At 40.1% G+C, this 27,189-nt stretch overlaps 1 protein-coding gene across 3 annotated transcripts in view; it reads left to right on the top strand.

Annotated features, from left to right (window-relative positions):
• The window catches only part of LOC145438194 (uncharacterized), a 59,960-nt gene that overhangs the window by 12,623 nt on the left and 20,148 nt on the right, over positions 1–27,189 (top strand). The window contains exons 6-10 of one of the 3 annotated variants that reach the window (XM_080315571.1): positions 15,603–15,652; positions 18,099–18,108; positions 20,678–20,758; positions 22,792–23,033; positions 24,608–26,841. In XM_080315571.1, coding sequence (XP_080171697.1) covers positions 15,603–15,652; positions 18,099–18,108; positions 20,678–20,758; positions 22,792–23,033; positions 24,608–24,799 — 575 coding nt within the window. In that variant the 3' untranslated portion in view covers positions 24,800–26,841. Of the gene's footprint in view, positions 1–2,971; positions 3,202–4,999; positions 8,506–15,602; positions 15,653–18,098; positions 18,109–20,677; positions 20,759–22,791; positions 23,034–24,607; positions 26,842–27,189 lie in introns of those variants that run through there. The other 2 variants (XM_080315574.1, XM_080315573.1) reach the window with 2 other exon arrangements.

Below are 27,189 nucleotides of genomic sequence, written 5' to 3'. Positions count from 1 at the left end.
TCATGACTCGAGTCATCCCAACACTGGTTGCAACACCATCACAGGCGAAAAGCCCGAGAACTGTTACTGATCTCGCAGCTGAATAGTATAATCATATTGAAATGAACCCGAAGATTTTCGGCTGACACTCGTCAGGGGTAATTTTCAGCAACTAGCAGAGAATTGGAAAGAACATTGTATCCCAACAATCGTATCTCAAAATATGACGTCACCAGCATGGAATTTCGAATAAGAGAGCGTTCAATGTACTATTGTTAGGTGATACACGAACTTCTTTTGTTGGCACAGCCTTGGCTGGTGTATTTTGATAGAAGTCGACTCCAAGGCACACACATGAAAGTGTGAACGGCCCCTTCCAACGACGCGAAATCTGTCGTCTCAATAATTTTTCGCACAAGCGGGATTATCCAACAGATGCTTTCCAATAGCAGAATTTAAGGCCTTAGATTGCTGCGCATCAAGCTTGAGGGGATGAGTCAAGGTTGAGCTTTTCACCGAGCGTGAAGTGCGTATTCAAATAAATCCAGGGCAGGGGTGGTCGACCTGCTGCCGTAGAAGGAAATGTGTGCGGCCGTGGACTCGTTGTTCAATTATAATGTGTTGGCGGCCGTCGACATGCAATTTGAATTTACGAATTGACTACCGATTTCTTGAGAGGTTTTAATTAATCTTGAAATTTTTTCGCGCTAGATGCGTTTAATGTGACATCGTTTTTTGATTATGATATAATAGCACTCTGTGAAATTAGAGCCCCACAGCACAGATTCGAGCAACAGAGGAAATGATGCAACCCACAGACAAATACCCGCGTGCCCCTCACCATACCTACAATCCTGATGGGAGGTCAAGAAATAACAGCATGCAACAAAGTGACTAATAACAATTTGCCCACCAGAAGATGCTCTATCATTCATAAGCTTGCCCCAAATTTTCGAAAACACCCCTCCATCAACTTCACCGGTAAATCTGCTCACATGGGTTGAGAACAGGGTTGTAATGACTCGAGTCATGACTCGACTCGAGTCAGATTCGAGTCACGATTTTCTGATGACTCGACTTGACTCGAGTCATTTTGTCAAAATACGGAAATGACTCGACTCGACTCGAGTCAATCTGTGTATTGACTCGACTTGGACTCGAGACGCAGTCGGTCAAGACCGATATTTTATCGTAATTTCGAAGAATAGTAAAGTAACCACCCTATTGAGATTTCGTTTATTGGTACTAGAACGTGAGAATGCATTCAGAACCTGCTAAAAGTGAGGAAAATTGCAATATTATAAATGCGAACCATTCAAAATCACCAAACAGAGTTATAAAAAGTGAGTTTAACAAGATTTTAGCTGGGAACTGAGCAGTCAACGTATTGACTTGGACTCGACTCGAGTCATAATACCATGACTCGGACTCGACCCTCTGATCGATGACTTGGACTCGGACTTGACTCGGTGGTGAGTTGAAAATGACTCGACTTGACTTGAGTCAAAATTATAAAAGTTAAATTGACTTGTGACTCGGAGCCCTATGACTTGGTTACAACCCTGGTTGAGAAAGGATAAATGTTTCATAGTAACAGGTAAAACTACAAATCTTTAATGACGAAATTCATTGGTGAAACTGAAAAAAATTCGAGCCTCGTGCGACTAACAACAATCCCATAACGTGGCCATGCAGTCACCTCTCGTATATTAAACCTAGATGCCTAAACAGATTAGTACGGACTCCATCAAAAATAACCACATACACTTTAACATGGGTCTTTGACGTTCAGCTAGTAACTGCTAGTTCATTACGATTCACTATATGCCCTGAAATGCAGCCCTAGGCTACATAAGTAGTCGAAATGCGGCCATGAATAGCAAAAAGATTGGTCCCTCCTGATCGGGGGACTTGCTGAGTTATGCGTTCTTGCAAACGCTTTGACGTTCTTCCAACGTAGCCAGCACAATAACAGTCGCACTTATATTCGTAAACTGCATTGCTTCGTTGAAGTGCAGGAAGCACGTCTTTACGTCTTGCAGGGAGCTGTTGCGTTGTAGTAAAAATCACGTTAGTCTTCACTGTTTCGTAACACTTATTCACTGCGAAAATCAATTGCTTTTCAAAGTGGGTGGAAATAGGACCAATCCAAAGTAGAGGGATGTAAGCACCTTTCCCTGTTCGTTCGGTAGGCACTGTTGACTTTTCCGCGTTAAATTGCGTTACTTTCCTCTCCATGCCGCGGTTGATGACGTGTTCAGGGTAACCGTTATCCAGTAAGATTTTGCGGATGTTGTCAAGTTCAAAATTCAGTTTGTTTTCGAAACATGTCATCAACGCTCTATGCACGACGTCGACGGTGCCTATGAGGTTGATTTCCCTGCGTCTAGGACTTAATGAATTCCAACGATGGTATTGGCCTGTGAATGTTGGATTCCTGAATATAGATGTTTCAAATTTATTGTAATCATTCTTTTCGACGAGAACGTTAAAAACGTCAGAGAGTTAGTGCGTTTTTTTCAATTGTGAATCGCAGGGCCGGGTGAAGGGAGTTTAAGCGAACGAGAAATTGATCACATTCTAACTCATTCTTGAATATTACAAAAGTATCATATTCATATCTGCGGTACAGCAATGGTTTGACGGACTCACGCTTGGAGAGAAGTTCGCCCTCATAATATCCTAAGAAATGTTAGCCCAAATAGGTTGGGTCACAGAGGCGAACCCATCGCCACGGCGTCTATATTTGTATCAACATAACATCGTTAAAGCTAAATTCAACGGAACAGGTTGCGGCCTGTAAAAGTTCAACGAAAATGGTACAAGGTAATGATGCTGGTGATACAGCGACTACCCCTGACGATGAGTGTCAGCCGAAAATATTCGGGTTCATTTCAATATGAATGTACTATACAATGTAGGCTACATTGTGTGCATTGGAACCACTGATCACGAGTATGTCAAAGAATTTGAAATTTTGTATCGCCGTCAGCCTGCGAGTATGATTCCACCCGCGAAACATGCTTCTGGATATCGATGACCAGTGTGACGTACAAGTCGGGCGAACGGAAATGCCAGGAACATGGATCAAGCGTGGCACAAGTCAAAAATATCAATGATTATAATCTGATCATAGAAATGTTGCGGCCACACCACAAGTTTCGTGCGCGTGAAACGTACACAAATGCTTGGATAAGCGGCACCGTCAATCCAATTGCCAGAGTATGTATATATTCACTATAATGGTATATGAATAGGGTAGTTCGCTTTGCGAATTAGGATCATTCTAATTACTATGACAATATTCCATTCTCGATCACTTGCTCTCTCCTGTGACTGCCGAAGCAGATACTGTTTGGATCGATCTCTATAATTGGCATATAGGCTACGGCATGCACTAGTGACTATATTCGACTACATAATATGATAATTATTGGAGATAACGATATACACTTCTCATTATCACTACTGAGTTTGCTGTGTCAGCGCAGAAGTAATAGCTGATTCTCAACGATCCATCATTGTATTAAATTGTTTTGTAATCGGGAAGGGTGGACATTTTTAAAAAAATTCAGACTTAGAATACTGGAGTAAAATCCGGAAAAAAGGTATATTTTCCACAACATTGTGGTTGGTTGACTAAAATAACGAACAAAAGGTCACTTTTCCGACTCAACTCCAGAAATACAGTTTTTCTTTCGCACATTAATACGCTGGTTGACTGAATAAAAGATCGTCTCTTTCGTTCGAACCACGATTTTCCTATTTACCGTCATTTAGGCCCATTTTCACTCGAAGCTATCCATTATCTTAGCTTTAAAAACTGTAAAGGAGGACGAATTGACAAAAAGGAGGACAGTTAGGCGTCCCCGGAGGACATTTTCAAAATCTGAAAAAAGAAGACAAATCCTCCTAAAGGAGGACGTATGGTAACCCCATATTATATTCATGTAGATGTTGACAAGACAGTATTGCGAGTGTACCTCAAACCTAAACTAACAATATCAAATTCTGAATGTGAAAGTATGTATGATGTAAATGCGGTCTTCGCTGTCGTGGTGAGCTCATACATCAGCATTACGAATATATCTTATGTAGAGCTATATCAATCCGTCGCTGATGGACAAGCAACTTCTACTGAATGAATACTAGTCAGCCCTCACCATTTGCCGGACCACGACCTGACATATCGATCTCGCCTTTATTCACTTGCCTCCTGATTTTATCGCTTGCCATTCTAAAATCTTCTTTTACTTTCATTCAATATGTATGCCTCCTCTTTACATCGCCAAGGCCCAGGTGGGTGTCTGATCTCAAAGACTACTCCTAGTCGTTGCGGCATCTTCCTATCATTCATTGTATTGCAGTCCTGTGATGTTTTGAAGTGATGAAATTTTATGAATAAACTTGAACTTGACTGCAATCCGCATAATTATTGCATGAATGTAAAATCAACAATAATTGCGCATAATATCAACTTATCAGACTTTGATTATTCTTAGCGTGAGACTTGAAACACCGATTACTAAAACAAGCTCATCACTTTCGACGAACCTTCATCACGGCCTCATAACAGTTTCAGTGGCTTCTCTTAGTCGTCAGCTTTTAGCTGTTCAAAGGCTGCTGATCATTTTGCAGTCTTAATTTATATCGTAGCTAGACGGTAACCCTTATCACCTTATTTTCTCGCGGTACCCTTGATCAGTCCAAACGGTACCCCGGTTGAGTAATACTAGGCTAATTTATGGGTAGCCAATGTGTAGCATCCGTATACAATGTCCGATCTATATTTTCATCAATGAGCTTTGACACCATTGCGCTTTGGCAGATCTTCCTTTTGTGAGACCTAATAATAGCTACCTTTTGATTGATTGATTGATTCGTTCGCTCAAGTAAATTAATTCTATACAGTCGAAAACTAGTTGCTTCACGGACCAAGGTATAATCAACAGCTTTTAAACAAGATTACTTTGGTGCGAATTTTTGAGTCGATGTTTGCTGACTTCAATATATAATTCAGAATTCAGAAGATACCATGACGCAACCGCTATATAGTAAATGGTATCCAGACGGGACATATCCTAAAAATCCTACAACGTCCAGGACCCACCTGGCTCTGTATACGGACAAGAAAGGAGAGGATTACGAAGGGATGATAAACCAAAATCCAAATAAACTCATGTATGGTGTGGTCTGCAGCTATAACACCATGCGAATGTAGCAAGTATATTACAAATGACATGCTTCATCCCAGAATATTTTAATCGTAGAATCGTAGAATCGTTTACTCGTCAGTTTGTGATTGTTGACCCCCCGCAGACGAGACTCGCGGGGGTATTTTCGAAATCATATTATGATTGTTTCTAAAACCTTTCCGAATCAAACTAGAATTTTCGTAATTGTGATTTACTAATCGCCATTATACATCTGTACGGATTTAGAAATATAAAATAAACATTCGCGATAATAGCGCCGCCAGAACATGGCTCTCCAGTGCCCACCCGCTTATTTCGCAAAGTAAGAAAGTGCTTCAACGATTACATCTTCTAGCTTCGTACACCAGAACACGATCGTTGCTAAAAGAAATTGGGACTGCAACATTTGGATAAAGACTTCTCCACGTTAATTCGAGACGTTTTCGTTAGGGAAAATGGCACTTTAATGCCATCATATATGCGCTTGGACGACAGAGATGCGAATAAGTTCATCAAGCCAGCCACATCTTTATCTCTCCACGTGATCGCGGTGTGTTGATCGCCTTGAGAAGTATCTGCGAATGCCAATTTCACGAACATGCCATTGGTCGGACTCGTCCCGGGATTAAGCCCATGACCTACCGATGAACACGTTGGACGCTCTGACATTACACAATCCGGTTACATAATAAGACTTCGACAATAGCGCGGCGAAGGCGTTGTCCTGTATTTTATGAGGTTTTTGGTATTCATACTGTCAAGCAAGCCCGTAGTTTTATTGTGCGTATGCATGATGTTTTGCATGAGCACTATATGGCAATTGAGATGTATAACATGTACAGTATTGGATGTAGCACTTAACTTTGGTCTAAACCAGTGGTTCTCGACCTTTTTCTTCTCGCGGACCGGCAAAATTTCAAAAAATATTTGACGAACCGGTGGACTTTCAAAAATTGAAATCAACCCAAAATGTAAAGTATGCAACCGTTTTGGTGCTAGAGAGTTACATTTAGGGGGGCTTAATCGTAATTAATTATGTTTATGATGGCATCTATGTGATTTTACGGATGTGAGTTTGCTGAGTTTTGGTAAAACTGCCTTGCCTAGATTAACGCGCTATCGTTGAGAGTCGTTTACCGTCTTTCGCCCGAAGGCCGTGGTTTTACCGAGCCACACCAAATTGAATACTATTCTCCTCATCGACAATGTCGAGAGAAGAACTTTACGGAGCCGAACGAAGCACCTTGTCATGCTACCTTGCTCATTGCCCAGTACCACCTGACAACAGCTATACCGACCATCCAAAAAATCAGAACCCCTGAAAGGTTAAAAAATCAGAACCCCTGAAAGGTTCTGATTTGTGGGTTCTGGTTCGTGTGAACGCGAACCTTTTTTGAAGGTTCTGTTTGAACGGGAATGTTGACCTATGACGTCACGTGACGTCATATTGCGAATCCCAACCCTGCATTTCCGTAAAGTTACATATTAATGTACATGAAAACTATAGCGACGACTCAGGCCATATTGTGTCAAAATGCTGAAGTGCATGCTGGCTTCTTTAAGCGTCACCTAATGCAGTGCTTCTCAACCAGTGGGTCTTGAAGCCATTTCAGGTGGGTCACGAAGCACTTCTAATTGATGAAGGTTGCTCATGAATTTGCCAAATACTCCAAATAGCTTATTGTCGCAAGATTAGACGCGCAAATACTATAGTAATCTTCATCTAAATTAAACTCTCTTGGCGTAAGCCGGGCTTGTACAAACTATACTGGATTTCCAAAAACGCAACTAGAACTAGTACTAGAATTCACTATCTTTAAAAAGCCTCAACTAACTAAAAGACAACTATCTAGATCAGTGGTTCCTGGCCGGTGTTTCCGGGCGCACAATGTAAGTACATGTAATAAATGTCTAGTTAGTTGTGTAATGTTGTAGATTTTTATTTTGTGACCAATTAACAATTAGGGGCTCCTCCAAAGGCTTGCATATTAGCGTTGGGCACACCTGGGTATTTTGCGGCCCGCGGGCCAAATCAGGATCGCGAAAAATTATTGGAATATTGAACTATACATTTGGATGTCTTCAAATTAAATCCCTGGGATGTATAAATTGATCCGGAAATGCTTTTACCATGAAGGCTGTTTAGTGTTTCGTGTTTATTCATGCACCCGTGTTACGCAGCCCACGTTCGTTCGTTCATAATTAAGTCGGTATAACAGGCGTTAACTTAAGTCGAGATTATGACATGAACATGAACAAGCGGTCACTTTTGCTGAGGCTGCGAGAAGGCGAATTTCGGAAATCCTGACAGCGAAACTACCAAAACTGCAAGGCTATTTCATCCAGCTACACACCTTTAGGAATGTAGTGATCAAGCTGTAATATCTCATACATTTTTGTGTCTTAATATACGGACGTGTTTGGGGGCTGCTGTGATCAAAAAGAGTTAACAATGTTCCTTGTTTTCCATTCTTTGGGATAATTAGGTGGGATAAATAATATTTTTGTACACTAACTAACTTCCTTGTTGCCTAATAGTAACTCATCCACTCAGAAGCTTGTGTTGACAGGGTAATTCTGTGCTTTTAATTTAAAAAATATTTTGAAATTAATACGCCGCAGAATATAATGCAAACGTTTGACTTAGCCCGCCAACGTAGTTCCTGATTGCCCTCCTCTGGTGCAGGGGTTCCTAAGTGATTAAAGGTTAAGAACCGTACTGAACTGAATTTCATTCCTTAGGCCACAAATTAATTTTCATTATATCCGAAATATCAGTCACAGAATCGATATTTCAAAAGAATGAGGCTTCCGAGTTTGAAATGAGAGAGATTTCGACCACAAAAACCCACCCGCTGGCTAGTGGCTACGCCACTGTGAGTAGTGATGGTTCTGAGCTAGCAATGGCTGCACGCAGTGCACAGTTCACAAACATTAAACAGAACACCAGTATCTAGATTTACGCAAAACGACGACACGAGCTTTTTAGTTGTCCGGCTACTAATATTTATTTCTAATGTGCAACTAGAACTAGAAATAGAGCTACTGAATTTTCAAAATCTGTAACTAGAACTTGAACTAAAACTACTCACTCTTTAATATCCGCAAATAGAACTAAAACTAAAACTAAAACTACTCAACTTTCAAAATCCGCAACTAGAATTAGAACTACTCCAAAAACCGTTAGTTAGTTAACCGTCAACAAAATAAATGAGAACTTTATACAGGTCTGCCGTAAACAGAGGTGGTCAAAGTAGTCAAGAAAGCTACTCAAGTAGAAGTAGAAGTAGTGATGAAAAAATCTACTTAACTACTAGTAGAAGTACTTTTTACATAAGCAACCTAAAACTACTTGAAGTAGAAGTAGAATTTACTGATTTTAAATCTACTCAAGTAAGTAAATAGTTTTGAAAACAGTCTTAATTAGTTCGCATGGACTGTCAAAAGCTGCAAATTGAGCTATGCGGAAGGTGCATAGAGCTTGGTTCGTATTGACGCATCCCAGGAGGTATCAGTTTTCGACAAAATAAGCATTATTTCCCTGCTTGGCGCTCATGCATTACTGGGATTGCATGGAGGGGTGGTGCATGACTTAGAAAGCCGTAAAGGCTATATCTGCACTTTCTTGTCCAGCGGCATATGCACATCATGCACTCATGGTATGCATATGCACGGATCGTGTGTGTGTGTATCATGAGTCGGTGTATATGCCGCAAGAAAATCAAGGACAAAAACAAACTACGTCCTTCGTCCGTCCTTTCGCATCATGGGATGCCGATCATAGTGTTGCTATGAAAATGCGATACTAACCATTGTTTACCATAACACTATGTTTTAGAGAACATCATGGCATAGCGCCCTACCCCATATTATAAGGCCCCAGGTTTAGAGAGAGAGAGAGAGAGAGAGAGTCTTTATCCAAGCAAAATCCATAACAACATACGGCAGTGATGGTGGTACAGGAAATATGCATGCACAGTATTCGGTATTGGATATGAATGATCGATACGAACTTGAGGGTCGGATACGGTTTCAACACATTGCGCGATTATTGTACGTTAATAACAAATATTGTGGATCGTAAAATTTATATTCAGTGTAGAATTATTTTCGGAAAATAGAGGCATTACTGCACTTGCTTTTATGCTTCAACATGTATGTTCTGCAGACAAAAGAACTGAAAGTATTTAGAACCCAAAGTAAGATACTGGGAATTGAAAGTTAAGTACACCACTTCAAAAAAGCGGAAATTATATTTCCTGTCTTTTGTCCATAAAGTTTCAAAGATGATCTGCTAAAAGAGGTGCAACGTTAAAAAAGTCGGATTTTCCAGATTAGCAGGAAACGTCATGGGCTGCTAGATTACGACATGATCGGTAATTGCTACATTGCAAAACAGTAGTTTCAAACGTTATGGTGGGCCATATTTACTGTGATGAAATATTTGATATGGTCGACAATGCGGTGTGATCGGAGCCATGCCATCCGGTACCTAAATTATGTTCACTGATAATTTCGTTAAAACATATTTGTCACTCCATACGTACTATGCGCGAAGCGCAACAAATTTTCTGGGCTTTACTTGATTTTATGAATATTAAATGTAAAATTAAATTACATACTCCGTGAAAGCAGCCCGGAAATTCCTCAGGCTATCTTTCGTATTGAAGGATTAAACTACTTCTACTTGACAAACTGAAAATAGCGAAAAGTAAGTAAGTAGATCACAAAATATTACAAAGTAGAAGTAGAAGTAGAGAAAATCAGATCTACTTGAGTAAGTACCAGAAGTAGAGGAAAACTACCTGAATACTTCCAAAAAGTAGAAGTACTTCGTTACTGACTACCTCTGGCCGTAAGTGCCACAAGCCACGTTTCCGTGCTCAGAATAATTCGTGAGCTAGGTTATTGTAACAGTTATTTTGATTTGATCGAGAAATCGGACAGGTGCGGTATTGGGTATGCCTGAAAATTGGAATTCATTATTTCCTCCAAAGGTTTCGCGAATGTTGATCGGGAAATACAGCGATCTAGTCCTATTTATTGCTACAATCAGCAAACAATTGCCGTGACGCAAGCTACTCACAACTAGGGCTGGGCACAATGATTCGAGTACTCGAATCTGGATCAAGTAATAATTTTATTGATTCAAGTCGAGTAGAGAAAGACGATTTATTCGAGTACTAAAATTATACGTTCCTCGCCACTGAAAGTTAATTTATCAACGAGAATTATAGTTTCGATACTAATTTTCACTGTTGACGCCTTGAAACCTTGATTGGCCGTATCGCAGCATACGAAACATATGGTATACAAAGCTACGAACGTTACTGGAAATAACACATTTCTGAAGTCCTGATCATCCCACAACATTGTCACCAAGTGCAATGTAATCGGTATGGTGGAAAAAATACCAAAGCATCTTTAATGTGATGAATAACATGTTAGTTATATTCGTTGTGGTCGCATAAAAGGTACATATTTGAACTTTAAAATATTACTTTCTGTTATGACGCCATAATGACTGATACTCGATTACTCGACTCGACTCGAAGCATATTACGTGATTAAGAATCGCACTCAAGTACTCGATTTTGGCTAGCCCTACTCACAACCACTTTGTGTTCGACGTAAATCACAATTTACTGATAGGATACTCGCTTTATTCTTTAATATTGTTTGTGGTAATCATGATGTTTTTCAACTACAATGATCATTTACATCGGGCCGATGTTCTTTATTATGATTCCGCACCTGCCGATTTGGAGAACGGCCCATTTCAAAGCTTTTTTAAGACGGCGCTTGCGTAAATGGCGAGGAGGAGGCTAGATAAACCCTTCTCGTTTGTAATCATCTGTTACGTGCAGAACCGTAACTGCCGCACCCCGAACCCCACAACTGGGTAGAGGGGAGCTTGAAGGGGGGACAAAATGATAACATGAATGCGAGAAGTAAAAATACTTTAACAATGGGCGCGCCCGAAGATGTAACTGATAATAATTAATTAGGTGCCCGAAATTTTCAAAGACAGCACCTCGTCTCTCAGTTCCACTTGTAAATCTAAACACCTGAGCTTCGAGAGGACAAAATATTTATAGTAATAAATGCAATTGCTGATATCATTACCCGAATTAATCATGAATCCCGGAAACAGCTCAAGCTATAGGCGCGACCAGATATAACACACTGAAAACATAACAACTGCATGGATCACCCGAAAAGTGGTTAAAACGTTATTCGCGAAAGGGGATCTGGTGAGTCGCGCAATGAAATTTGGATGAAAAGTGGGTCGTGAGGAAGGTTGAGAAACACTGGTGTAAATGACCGCAGTAGTCGACGTGACGAGATGGCGTAGTGGTATAATCCACATCTGAAACACCAATGGGTTGCGGTTCCGAGTTCGACTCCAGAATTCCTATCTAAGCGTTGGAGGTTTATCTATAGGCTCTTGCTCACCATCTCATTCGTGGATGCGGTGGGTCATAAAAGCTTAGAAGTGGGCCGTGCTACAAGTCGGCAGCTACGGAATAAAAAGGAATAAAATTGGCTCAGTGTAGGGCAGACTCGAGTCAACTTTTTCGTATCACTTAACTTGACTCGAGTCACTTTGCTAGAATGACTTGACTTAATTGACCTGACTCGGCGTATCAGAAATGTGGATTGACTCGTAACTCGGAAAAAAATTCACTAGTCAATTTCAAGTCATGAAGTAATCGGTGTCGATAAAAATCACTGCATCTTGCATATGTTCGGATTGTTCGCGAAACGCTCGTGTAACACGTGAGAGCGACCAATCATTCTTGGAATCATCGTGCGTTTTACTGAGCCTTCATTGTTCTCTCACAAAAAAATTGACCAAAAACGAAGTGATCGAAGCTTACAGCTTGCGTTGTCGGTAACCATAGTTACCTAGTAACCCCCTTTGGCTGGCAACTATAAACTCAGGCGACGCAATTACTCACGTAGTTTAGCAGTTCTACGCGTAAATATTGATAACTAACCTACGTAGGTTAGTTATCTATAGTGTAAATGAGCGATACAGCGCCATCTTGCGTGTATATTTGACTCTATATTCGCTCATCGGTTCAAAATCAATGACCCCTCCATCTGTATTTCAGACAGCTAGCAAAGTGCAATAACGTAATCATGCCTGACACTTCGAAAAGGCGACTTGTCATGAATTGTGACTTGACTCGTGACTTGACTTGACTTGACTTGACCTGACTCGAGTCACCTCTAAAAATCGATTGACTTGACTTGACTCGAGTCAAAATGTGCAATGACTCGAAATGACTCGTGACTCGAAGGTAGTGACTTGATCCCAACACTGGTGTAGGGTTACCATACGTCCCCTTTCAAGAGGATTTGTCCGCTTTTTTGACTTGTTTTTAAAGTATCCTCGGAGGACGCCCTTTTCTCCTCTTTTCTGAGAATTTTGGTCATATTTACAGCATAATTCGACTGAGATGCCGTAAATCAGCACCGAAGTGACGCTCCGGCGGGTATTTCGGGAGCTGAGGGGAAAGTTGACCTATTTGTTTTCTTGGTCAACCACCTGACAATGTGAAGGAAAATATTTATTATATTTTGGGCGCTGAGCGAGAAAGGTGACCTTTTTTTAGTTAACCGACGACACACTGGGGAAAATTTATCATTTTTTGAGAATTCTCCTCCGGTTTTGCAATTGTCAAAATTCTGAAAAGTTTCCTCTTTTCAGATTTCCAAAATATGGTAACCCTAGCCTAGTGGGAATGACCATAATAGTCGACAAACACCATAAATACCACAAGCAACAAACAATATCGTAATCGACAAGCACCATGAATACCACAACAAACACGGGTACACAATCCCGAAGGAAATAAAAATACGCATAATTCACAGAAAAGAAGTCTATCTACATTGACAATTACGACTGAACGGTAACTTGCTAGTATATCACTTAAGGCGACTGCGATATGATGGAGTACGCAGCGTACGGCCGAGGTTATTGTTAGGGCCATTTACTTTACCGTGACTCATACATTTGTCGACAGCCTATTGAAAGTCATTATTCGGTTGCTGCAGTCGCAAAGTATAGGTCGAAATGGTTGACATGCGTCATCTACCAACTAGGCTACGTTACAAGGATATTATCAAATACGGAAGTCACCTAAACGGCGATGGAAAGCTTGGGCGGCTCAATGGAGGCTATTAACTATTACGACACGTAATTTAGTATATATGCTGTGCATTGGAAGACACTTCCGCAATAGAAAATTAACAAAACGAGTGGCTAAAGAAGGAACACTAGGTCATTGCCACAGAGACGCGAAATTTGGCTAACGACTCGCTCTGGAACAAAATGTAGGATATGCAGCGAATAAGGATATCTACTCTAACCAGTTCCAGTTGTACTCGAGTCTGTTCACAAAGCTATCATCAAGGATAGGTATTCACCCATACAACAATGTAAACCATTCTTCAAATGTATCTAACAAGATGAGATGCCATACATCAAAGGTGTTTACCGCAGATAACTGCGGGCCACGAGTCAATTTTTCTTGGCCCGCAGCCAGTTGGAAAGGGAGCTAAAATAGATTAAACACAATATTATGGCAATCTAAATTGTTGTACGAAAAAAAACAATGTATACATCAATGTAGGTCATGACATTTGCGCCTGAGTCATCGGAAATAGAAATGAACTGGTATTGCGGCCTCCGGAGACCGGCTGCTTCCGTATTTAATGTAGCCTACTGGCATTTCCGTGCTTCTATGACACATGATATATATCATCATATTGTATGCGTTCATCGAATGTTAGGGTTGGGAATCTATTCGACCCAGCAGGTCGGCTACGTGATCAAAGGCGTATCGTTTTTACAGTCTTTTAGGTTACTTTGAAAGATGATAAAAGTTTTGTCATGGTTTATTGCGGCTGCATCATTTGTATGCATCGAAAGCGCAGGAGCAGGTGAGATGCACACAGTGGTGGCCCTACGACTGGGAGGGGGGCTAGGCGAAACTTCCAGGGCCTCCTAATCTACATTATCGCAACCTCTGGGGAACTCCGCCCCCAGATCCCCCTTGGCTAACGGTGAACGAAACTTGAATTGTTGTGAACCTGGTATGGAATGTTCCAGTAATATATGTTAATTTCATAGCTGGCGGCCAGAGCGCAAAATTTAATTAAACCCATTTCCATCAAAAGATATTTTCACACTGATTGCTAAAATATCAATCAAAATCTGGTCCGGGCACTGGAACCCCCCTAAAATCGCCATCAAAGTTCGAAATTTCCATTGTTTCGAACAATACGGGCGCCTGTGCTGAATGGTCGATTAACGCCCCGTACTGATTGTGACGCCATCGAGCGTCTCGGCGAAGTCATGCCATGTTCCCCGTAAGTCCCGGAGTATTTTGCGTCGCATCAATTGCTGTAACGGGAATACGTCCCAATCCGAGTAGTTTTTTTCGTCGCGCATTTACTGATTTCGATAAATGCAAATGATGCGTATTTCTTTGCATATAGCAGACCATTTTGCGTCGTATCAATCACCGTAAAGAATACGTCTATAATTACGACGCGCATTTACAAATTTGGCCCAATACGAATGATAACACACCAGTTCTTCACCACATTTAGGCAACCCAACCAAAGCAAAAATAGCATGATGGCTAACTCGAGCCACATTTTTCGTATGGCTTGACTTGACTCGACTCATCAGAAATGCAGATTGACTCGTGACTCGAGGCAAAATTTAAGAGTCAATTTCAAGTCATCAAGTATTCGATGTCGACTAAATCGCCGCCACGTTAAAGTTCGGAGTGCTAAGCAATCTCTCAATGATTGTGCGTATAACCAAGCCTCCATTGTCATATCACAAATAAATTGATGACAAACGCAGTGATAAGAGCTTACAGCTTTCGTTGTCGTGAACTTGCTCACCTTAACAATATATGATTTAAATTGAACGAATATCGTTCATCCGTTTGTAATTATATAAATTGGATATATCATTGGATATATATGTGGGTAGGGTATCGCAATATATCATTTTTTGAACTTTCTGAGGTTTTGTATGATATCATGTATTTTGGCTGATAATTATAGACTATAACTCTACATTCGCGTAGTTTAGCATTTTTACGTATGCATGAGCGTTACGGTGCTTTGATGCTTGTATATTCAACTCTTTATTCGTTCCTCGATTCAGAATAAATGACGACTCAGACTGTATTTGAAACAGTTAGCAAAATGCCATGACTTTGAATCACGTCTATTACTTGAAAATTTAACTTGACTTCACTAGTGACTTGACTCGTGACTCGACTTGACTTGACTCGACTTGACTCGAGTCAAACCGTGCAATGACTCGAAATTACTTGTGACTCAAAGGTAGTGATGTGATTCCAACACTGGTAACAGGTTTCCATATATTTACAGATGGAATGTCTACTGCAGCTGATTGTGAACGAACTGTCGAGATGACCGTTGTGAGTACCAACATGTATGTTATATTATTTTATCGAAGAGCTATGGCCTATATGCGTAATTTAATGTCACAGTCGAGTCTCACCTGTTGTCATGACATTCAAAGAAAATTGTTAAACTTTCAATGACTATTGGAATATTTTTACTGGTGTTGATAAAAGACTGATTTGGAACATTTGTGCACCCTAAATCAGGCAATTTGAATATTTATTGTTAAGAAATAACCGGAAAGAACTAGTGAGGTGCATAAGTGTCAATCCTCGCTTCTACGTATAACTGAGTAGAAGCTTCGGCATTAATTCCACTTCTGTTTTAGTAGCGATGCTGACCTTTCCAACCACCTTTGGCGGATTTGATGCATATTCCATTCTTTCTATTAGGCCTACTGCCGTGATATAAAAAAATGCATTTTCGACTCACGAAATGCCATGGGTGCTGATTTCAGGAACTTAATGGTACCTGAAAATATCCCGAAGCGGAGAATATACTAGAACGTAGATCCCATTGCATAAGAGTCCTTTCCGTAAAGATGTACGCCACTCAGACTTGGACAACTGGAAAATTTTCAGCTTTTCCGAATTAGACTAGAATTAGAATTAGAACTACACAGTTTTTTCAAATTAGATAAGAATTACAATTACCGAATTCGGAAAAAATTTGGAAATTGAATGACATTGTGATTGGGAAATGAATACAGCAAAAATCAGTTCAGGTTCATATCAAATCACAGTACATTCCCATAACCATGAGAGTGGTTAACGTCTGTACACCAAGCTTGGCTCGTTTTTTACTATACCAGGGGTGACCGCAATCGCCGCGGGCGATCTGATTTGAGATTTTGGAAATATGCGAAATAAATCATTTTACCATGCTAAAATAGATTTCAGTTTCAAATTATTGTTGTTGTTTCAAAATAAGCTATTTGCCTGTGCAAAACAACACTATTCCACACTAGCTGAAACGGCTTCAACGATGGCAACAGCATTCCATCGATGGAGAATCTGTTAATATCAATAAGCATATTGCCTTGACGTGCAATGGCCCAGACACTGCCAAGACAGAGACGCTTAGAAACCGGCCTTGGACGTCCCCACGAGATCAATCTTTAGGATGTGGTAGTCTTTCAGCTAGTAACATGTCTGGCAAGCCCCAATATATAAATTCATTAGTCGTTGGAAAGCGTTGTCGAGTATCGTGCGCAGCTCATAGTTAAAAATGAAATGACGTTCATGATCATGATACTTCTTGTTGTATTTGTACTACTTTAATAAAATAATACTTCTTTTGTGGTAGCAATGACCATCGCCCTTTGCTAGTCAGCAGAGCGTTGTACTGTTATGAAGTTCCAAAAACTACAATGTTGTTCGTAGACTACAAGTAACTATGCTAGCAGATTATTATTATTATTTGTCATTATAACTACTATGACTGCATGGTGTAAGTAAGGCGGTGGCGGATTGGGACCGGATTTCCCTGCGCGATAGGGATATTCTTGTTGACTCTCTGCAAAATGCCTCAAACAAAGAGGCATTTTCAGGAAAACATTAAATTAGATTAAAACTAAAATTAGAGCATACAGACATTTCACAAATTAGATTAGAATTAGAGCATAAGAATATATCACGAATGAGATTAGAATTACAATTAGAGCATGGAAACGTTTCACACAACAGATTAATATTAGATTACTGACAACTCGCTCTAATTTAGTGAAATTAGACATCTAGAATTATCAAGTTTTCCAAGTCTGACGCCACTACCATTAATCGTGATGGACTTTATCAATCCTTTTGTATCCCCTGTGCCACCGCTCTGAAAACGCGACTGTATGGCTCCTCCATCGTATTATAAGGCCTGCCTTTAATACGACGGAGAGCGTCCGTTTTAGTAAGTTAGATTCTCTGTAATGTCTAGTCTCGGTAACGTCCATTCTCGGTGATGTCCATTCTCTGTAATGGCCATTCTTGGGGGTGTCCATTCTCTGCAATGGCATTCTCGGTAATGGTTTTCTCGGTATTGATCGGACACCCTAACCCTATAGTGCCACCTTTCCCTAAATTTTTCAAACGTAAATCATGAAGAAAGAAAGAACATGCAAATAATACCGTACCTATATTGTTGATAAGTGATACAATGCATGAATTTACAATAAGGTTAAACCCCTCTAGCGAACTGACATTTATTAATAAGCAGCAATCGAAATCTCAAAGAGTCGCATGCGTCTCGCGAGCCGCAGTTTCCCCACCCCTGCACTACACACTGCTGTGCAGTATATCACTTTACTCTTGCAATTAATGGGAATCTGAAACGCATTTTTAACACTTTGTTATCAACCTTGGGCTATATAGGAAGTAGCTAAAAGATATATCTTTACACTATATTATCAAACAGTGTTTCGGCATTACGTGACATCTCAATTGCTTGAGTCAAATATTTGTTTCTTTGCAGAGCTTCGATGGTGAGTAGATAGTGATTGTGAGACATTATTTGTAGTTTCAGTATCATTCAGTGAAGCGCACATGGATTTGCATCTATATCTGCAACGCATGAAGGTGCAAATCATTATAGTATCTCGCATATTGCGTTTCGCACATGCTTGAGGAATCCGCAAATGACATATAGTAAATGTGCCACACCACTCTTTTGTTTGGTTGATTTTACTTTCTTTTTGTTTCTACATCTATTACCAGTACATGAGTTTGCCCTGTTTGTATATTTTTAAATTGCGACTCACTATAAGCCGAATACACTGAGCAACTTACGTGTCGACGAATAACCGCGAAGAAAACATTTTGAAGTCCTAGCCAATGAAGTCATGATTATAAACTACGGTACTTGACATCCCACTACAAAGCAATCATATCACTAGCCTATTGTTGCTACAATAATTCACGACCAGTTGACGTAAAGAGTATTGTACAATGGTATCCCAAATGCTTATTAGCCAATGAATTCATTCGAGTGATTGATCAATTTTATTTGAAACGATTCAACTCTAATTCTACACGTATTTTTTAGGTTTGATCGGGCTTGACCAAATTTTCGCAATTCATTGTTTTATCAGTTTGTAATTCCTTATACATTTTGTACTCGCTTTGTTTCGATTTCTATCCCTTGCATACCGTGTTAAGATCAATTCACCACCTTCGATCCACAAGTCATCTGTAGTCGTTGCACTTTTTGACTCAAGTCGAGTCAATCGATTTTCAAAGGTAATTAAATTAAAGTCATGTCAAGTAACTCGATTTTTAGAGTCAAGTCAATTCAAGAGTCAAGTTACTAGTGGAGTGGTTCGCAACCGGGAGTCTGCAGACCCCTAGAAGTCTGCGAAGCGTTTTCAGGGGGTCCGCGAGACTTCTAAATTTGCGAAATGAATAATAGCCTAGTTTGTATTCTGTTCAATTAGGTAAATTACGAGGCAGATTCGCTTCATAACTGCTAAAACGTCACGACTCACATTAAAAAATTGAACGTCTGAGATGAAATATCCTACTGTGCAAAGTCATTTTAATTGCCAAATTTACGATAGCCTAATGATGCAAACATATCGCCAGTGAGAGAAGTTTTGTTGTTGGAGTAGTAATGTCAATCAGGGTGACTACGAAATGTTCACAAGTTGTCAGTCTCAGTAAATTAGTGAACAGCCGTTAGAAACGGATATTTTTGATCCATTTTCTTCTGTAACGAACTTGACCACTGTTCAAGAATAACTTCAAGATGAGCTACTACGTAAAAATGGCGAGGCTGGAAGTTCATTAACGATTCTGTGTCTCAATTTGGTGCCTTATCGTGTCGTTGGAAGCGTCGAGGATTAATATTACATTCGCCACCACCTATCTTTGTGGAAATGGATTTTCAGAATTCGTTCATATCAAATCAAAGGCTTGGATTTTCACGACACGACCACTTCTTTCAATAAATGCACCTGCAAAATTCCTCTTGAAATCATTTAAATCGATCCAATTTCTACATAATGTATTATATTTTCAAGACAAATCATTCTGTTGCCGTTTATCACTAGCCTACGGTTAAGTTAAATTTTTCACAAGTAAGATGACGGTTGCACGATAATTCAGCTAAACTTGAACGGAAACTTGAGGGGGTCCGCGGGTATCCATGGCGGTGCAAAAGGGGTCCGCGGCAACAAAAAAGGTTGAAAACGACTACTAGTAAGTCAAGAGTCAAGTCAAGTTTGATTTTCGATTTAGTGGCATTTTGCTGCCAGTTTTAAATTCAAATTGAGTCCCCATTTATTCCGAATCGAGGAACGAATATACACGCAAAAAGACGTTGTGTTGCTCACGCATACCTAGAACTGCTAAATCACGCAAGTAGCGGTATAGCCCACTCTATAATTATTATCAGTCAAAATACAGGACAGTAGACGAAACCTCAAAAATTGGAAACAAATCAATATAATGTAATACCACTATCCACGTAAAGATCCATGATATAAGCCTGCTCCAATTTCCAATTTATTACTATAAACGTATACCATACACGATATTCGTTCGATTTAAATCATACAAGGGCGTTGGTTCTAGGAGCACTGGGCTCTGATGTGAGCAGTTTATAGAAGATATATATATTTCTTTTAGATTACGTTACGACCAGTTTAAGACAACGTAAACTGTGAGCTCGGATCACTGCGTTTGTGGTCAATTTATTTGCGATATAATAACGGACGCTCGGTGAAAACCATAGGGTCCTACAATGGTCTGTAGCGTGTGGAGTTAAGTACAAGTACAGTACAAATTAAATAGATGGACGGGTTGAATTTTAGAATAAACAAATATTTTTCTTTATGATATTCCACTGCTTGGTGTTTTTATCGCCCGTTCTATCACTATGCAACGCACTGATAATCAAATGTAGTCAGGGGGTGACGTGGTGTGCATGTGTTTCTATTATTTTATTCACTTCATTTCACCTTCCTCTTGTTATATTTCATGCATCTCTGCGTCGGTCTCGTGATATTGATAAAAGCAAACGCGGGGCGTAAAATACTGAATGCTGATAACTTCCAGGTAAAAGGGGTTACGAAAAATTTGCATCATCTATGGAAAGTATGGGAAATGTTATATCCATTGATGCCACTACTACTGAAGGTAAATATTGAGTCATCACTCATCATGTCTTTCCCGCACTAGCGCTCAGTGGAAAATGACGAATGTTTTGTGAATTAGTAAAAAGTCGAACTTCACGATGTCATGTCCAAGTGTAACCCATATATTTGGTCAAATCGACTATTACATTTTCGATTATATCTGTACGTAAAGTTGATCTTCCAGGTTTGCGTCGATCCCGACCACTTATACCAGTCTCCTGAGAGGGATACGATTGTAGATGTCCTTGTCCATACGTGCATTGCATTGCATTGCAAATAATACCACGTAATGTAATGGGAGGGCACCAACTCGAGTAACCGTGAACTGAATACTGCAGCACCATTCATTTTTTAGGCTTCAGTTCTGCATACGTATGTATTTATATATCGCACTTACCCGTACTCAGACTTACTCGTGGTTCCACAAAACATCTTTAAGGCGTTTAACGCGATATGCATATACACTATATACACACATACATGCAGCCTTATGAAAATCCCCATAAAAATTGGTGAAGACAAAATACCATGTAATTATCTGTTACTATCGGGTTCACATCATTGCTATGTTTTGATATATGTATAGTTTCGAGTTCTTTTTCTCATATATGAACTATAGTTCTCGAATGTATCGTATTTTGGGAACATTTCAAACATATTGCTTCTGAAGTTTGCTACTGTTTGCCAATGTAAGTAGGGCTAAGCGATATTATTCTGAGAGATAGAGTTTTAAAATTTAGAGTAAATCATTAGTTGAAATAGGTATCAGCTATTAAAAGCGACCTGGAACTTGAACATTAATTTAGAGAACAACTCTGATTGCTGTCGTGATTTCACACTATTTTTCAGGATATAGGCTACCAGTTGTGAAGCCAGTTGTGTGTCATTTCCGGCTCATCTTTCCGACTGAATTTGCAGCTGAAATTTAGAACAATAATCATTTGTTAGCAGCAGAATACCATATCAGCAGGCATGATATTTTTTGCATATGTTGCAAATACTGAAATAGCGGTGTTGGAGGACGATGTCACCTAATATAAAGCCGACTGTCTCCGCAATATCTAACCTGAATAGTCGATGTAATATGAGTGCAAAGTTACCTGCATTCATCCAGATCATAATACCACTTATTATTATGATGCAACGACGACAGTGGCGCTTATCGCATTGTTCAGGCCTTACTCGCCACAGCAACGCATTTCCTAAAGTCCAGTGTCATTACTTTGGGTATCGAGGACGACTTTTCTTGCACGCGCACTCCTAGTCTTCATTCTCGCTCGCTTTCTTGCATCCACTTTCGAGTCTCTGCTACCGACTTTGGGAGCTCGACTCACTCTTCTTCTGGGTTTTCAAGACGCTGCGTTGACAGGGGGGTCGGCGATGAGGAGCCCAGATCAACCCCCGGCACATAGATAGGCCTACATGACAGAGCCGAGACTATAGAACCAACAACCACGCATCTATAAATGCAGAAATTGCAGCATGCGTGGGCCGTGTGTTGCGGCTATACATGGCGTAACAAATTGCACGAGTGGTTGCAACAGAAAAATGCCTATAGTCATTAAGCTAAATCAAAAATTTACGGCTTTCAGCCACGGATTCCAAAATGTGGTGGTTATTAACGGAAACCGTGCTGTTGTGGGCATGGATCCACTTCCTAATCGCTGGATACCATCTAGGCTACTACCGGATCGCTGGATTGATCAATTGTTTCACTCCAAATCCAGATATTATTACTTCATTTAGTAGTATTGATTTACACGCCTGTTTTGTCGCTTCATACAATCTCATTTTATTTCTTGTTGGCATCTATATCCAAAACTTTCATATAAAGCCATAATTTCAAAAAGTCCTATTTTTGGCATTTTAAAAGTTTTGGTTTGTGCATGTCGGGCATTAATGTTACTGTCACATCGGCCATTAATTCAAGTAATACCCGTAGGCCCAGCAGTGTTAACGTTAGATTGATATGCCGACGATGGTTGTTTCGTCATGTGAGAGAGTGAGTATGTCATTGATTGTGAAATTTTGCAGTGACTCAAACGTGTTATAACTATTCGACTCGTGAAAGATGCTTCTGGATACCAACAGCCTTCGCAAATAATATTTCGTACGAAATGGGTGAAAGTAAATGTCGGGAACATGGATCGTCGGTGGCATTGGTCGAAAATATCGAGGAATATAATCTGATAATGGAAATGCTACGGCCGCTTCGCAAGAAACGTAAGAGCGGTCTAACGTACACGAGTGCTTGGATAAGCGGCATTATTTATCCAGTGAGTATATAATGAATACGGCTGTTCACTTTGTGAATTAGGTCTAATTCAGCGGTGTAAAATCGAATTGGCGTCGCGGTCCAGATTCCAATGTATTGATCGCCTGCGCGACTAACCAGCCAAATAATGCCAACATGTCTCCCTAAATCCATGTCTTTGTTTATTCCTTTCTTATGAATCCCACTTGCCTCGGGTTATACATGGGCTCTATCCTAGCAACACTCTTATTTGCAAACAATGAAATGAATTAACTTATTGAATAATAAATATAAACCACTAAAACAGGTTCTTTAACCAGCAGGTCATAACGATATATCTTGTCGTATTTCCTTGCTACCATGGTTTTATGTTCGCGTCGTTGTCCCTTTGTATGCGTTGTGAGGAACACAAGACTTCAAACTGGAGTGATTACATACTCGGACTTGCCAAATTTGGGTTTCTACGGACACAGTTCGGAGTCACTGCACGAAATGGTTATTGAACTCCCGCACTGAACCAACTCACGACTCGCAAGCAAGTGGGAGATGGAAGATTATTTACCTTCACTCACACTAATTTCATGGATAGAATAAATAAAATCTTCAGATATATGCATTAGCCTATATTCTTTCACAACTATGTAAACTTGCATACAGCCGATTTCGCCCCATGTGAATAACTACCTTTTGGTCAATTCTTCCTGACAAATCCTACAAGGCTTGTTATTATAGTACAGTGGTTCTCAACCTTTTTATATTCGCAGACCCCTTTTGGACCGTCACGAAGCCTCGCGTACCCCAAAGTTTTAGTTCAAATTTAGCTCTATTATCGAGCAACCGTCGTATGTCCAGCGCAAATATCAACTATAGGCTAGTGATAAACAGCAACAAAATAACCATGATTTAAAATACCGTTATAGCCTGCTCTGTATCTAGAAATTGTGAAGATTTTATTATTTCAAAACGAATGATGTATAGCTAAATTTCTTGAAAGACGCGGCCAGGTCTTGAAAATCCGCGCCGTCTATCCGATATGAACGAGTGCCGAAAACTCATTTCCACAAATGCAAATAGAATGATAAAGCGTAACGCACTTGACGCCACCTTTGGGCACTAAAAGTGAGTAGCAGATTTTAGTGAACATATAACGTTCATTAGTTATATAACAATCGAGGCTCGATAAAACGTGCAATCATTGAGTGATTGGTTGAATTCATAGGTCACACCAACGTGTCGTCGGAAATCAGAGCTTATACGAGATACAGCGATTTAGTTGTCACTGATCACTTGACTCACGTCATGAGACCAGAGGGGACCCGCGTTTGTGAAGCTTGGGCTAAGTCATGGGTAGCCTGTGTGTATAGTGGAGCATCGGTATTCATCTTCCGATGTTGAGAGATTACATCAGCTTTATCTTTACAATTCAAAATTTCCACTGGCGTGTTTTGGCAGATCTTTCTTTTTGGGTCTAATACGGACTTCCGCGTACCTGTCATTATGAGTTCACCCGAAATCGAAGTATAACCACGGTATCAACAACAGCTTTTAAACCAGATTCCATGAGTCGATATTCTCTAACTCTAATATATCATTTAGAATACAGAAGCAATTAATCCGGAGCAGATGTATTTGAAATGGTATCAGGACGAGAAATATCCGAAAGCGAACGCAGGCTGGACCCGCCTCGCTCTTTATACGGACGACAAAGGACAACGATTCGAAGGAATGATAAATAGACCCCCAAATGAATTAATGCATGGTGTTGTCTGTAGCTATACTTCCACCTGAGGGAGGCAAGGGGGATTGCAAACGACATATTCCTCCCAAGAATGTTACAATCATACAATTCGTAAAATTAAGGGAATCCGTTTCATTTTCGTTTGCTAGTCATTGTGCAGTTGTTGATCCCCGCAGACAAGACTTGTTTTCATGGAGTGCAATTTGTAAAACACGAATTTACTAAAGAATTCAAAATTACATTGTCAGTGTTTCTAAAGCAGGGGTTCTTAACCTTTGTTCCACGAAACACTATGGTTGCCCTTAGTCTGTCTAAGAGGCCTCGCTGCAGGTCGAGACACACATTCAACACATGCATATGATTTGTTACGATACAACCGTCTTGGCGATCACTGGTTGTAGATAATTAGGGCCGACAAGTAGTTGAATTTCGATGGTCGAATTTTAGTGGTTGTATACGTCGTGTGCAGTGACATACTTGGGAGAAGTTGGTTCGAAACCGGAAGCCCGCCCTCCTGAAATGCCAATTCGATCATCAATATTTGGATACACTCATTCGTAATTAAGCAATTTGTATCACGCTGTTGTATTTCACTGTCACACTGATCTGCGCTAAATATTCGTCTGAAACTTTCAATTTAATAATTTTGTTCTTTTAATACTCACTGTTGATGTACATTTCATTTGGAGTACCAGAGTAATCTATAGTAATGTATTAGACGAGCAGTTAGATATATGTATCGTAGTGGAATTCTGTTTTATGGCTCTGCTGCCTAAATCTGGAGTTCTGCGAATGCTTGCAGATTATGGTAAGTGTTCCGCAGGTTATCAGAGGTCTTATGAGCCAATCCCATATTTTCGTAATCGTAATTCACTTATCGGAACTAACTATATAGACTAATTTGGTGATTTAAAATAGGTCGTCACGATAATACCGCTGCCAGAACATGACTGACCTAGAGCTGCTCAAAAATAACATTTTTTCTCGGATTCCAGCCATTCACTTGTTAAAGTGTCAGGTTACCCTGAAAACCGCTGCACACCAAATTTGGTTCAATTCTAACAAGTATAGGACTCTGGAGTTACAATTAAAATTTTAAATTTTTAAATTTTACCTAATAAATTTAAAATTTTATTCGGAACTGCGGAGTCTATTCTTGTTAGAATTGAACCAAATTTGGTGTGCGGCGTTTTTTAGGGTAACCTGGCAATTTATTAAGTGAATGGCTGGAATCCGGGGAAAAAAGTTATTTTTGACCCCCCAATTGTTTTGCAAAATAAGAAAGCCCTCCAATGATTGGATATTCTTACTTCCTACAACAACATTACGATGACTTAACATGACTGGTAAAAAATCAGAATGGAAATCGTAGTTTGTACAAGAGTCTTCATAAGTTAATTCGCCATGTTTCTTCTGAGAAGAGAGCTTGTTTAATGTTGTACCATGTGTGGTGTAGTGCAATTGTCCGTTAGAGATGTGATGTAATCGAAAGCGCATCGAGTCAACATCACCATTTATCACTCCATGCAATGACGGCGTGTTGTACGCCTTGCGTAGAAGCAGGGGATGTCAGCTCCAAGAAAAAGTCGTTGTTTGCCCGAGCTGAAGTTCGAATCCATGACGTACCGAGGAACGAGCCCGATGCTCTACCATTACACAATCCTGATCGTGACTTCGGAAATGTGTTATTTCCAGTAACGTTCGTAGCTTTGTACTATGACTCGTATGCTGCGATACGGCCAATCAAGGTTTCAGGGCTTCCTCAGTGAAAATTAGTATCAAAACTATAATTCTCGTTAGTAAATTATCTTTCAGTTGCGAGGAGCGTATAATTTCAGTACTCTAAAAAATCGTGTTCTACTACTCGACTCGAATCATCAAAATTAATACTCGATTCAGATTCGAGTACTCGAATCATTATGCCCAGCCCTAGCCAGCAGCTATATTTTGTGTGTGCATGATGTTTTCTGGAGTGCTTTTCGCGAATGAGATGTATAACACGTACAATATTTGTTATAACTCATGGCTGCGGCGTGAGCTAATCTATTAGTTTAAATATACGTGGACTAAAATATAAAATTATGCAATACGTTTCGAAGTGTCAGAGATTTACTTGGACTCCTTCTGCTCTGTGTCGTTCGTTCTTATACCGAGTCTTTACAAAACAAGCGCAGGGGAAGTCCTGATGAAGGGCGGTAACAGGAAATCAACTAAAAGCGGAAGGAACAGAGTCTAAAGCAGTGGTTCCCAACGTGGGCGATTTTGGAAAACAAAGGGGTGAAATACTAAAGTAGGCGACTGGGGGCGAAAATGTTAGAACGTCCAGTGAGATATATTTAACTATCATGGCCAAAAATACGCCTAAAGGCGGCTTATCCTGCATATGACGCGAAGAAAAGGTCAACTCAACGGCAAGTAGACTCAGAAACCGGTTTTCCGA

This window comes from Botryllus schlosseri, chromosome 4, assembly GCF_051294905.1.
Source record: "Botryllus schlosseri isolate E-star chromosome 4, Bs_hap1, whole genome shotgun sequence".
In the NCBI taxonomy this organism is placed as follows: domain Eukaryota; kingdom Metazoa; phylum Chordata; class Ascidiacea; order Stolidobranchia; family Styelidae; genus Botryllus; species Botryllus schlosseri.
Note: the sequence above shows the minus strand (reverse complement) of the source record. Positions and strands in the feature narration are given on the sequence as shown.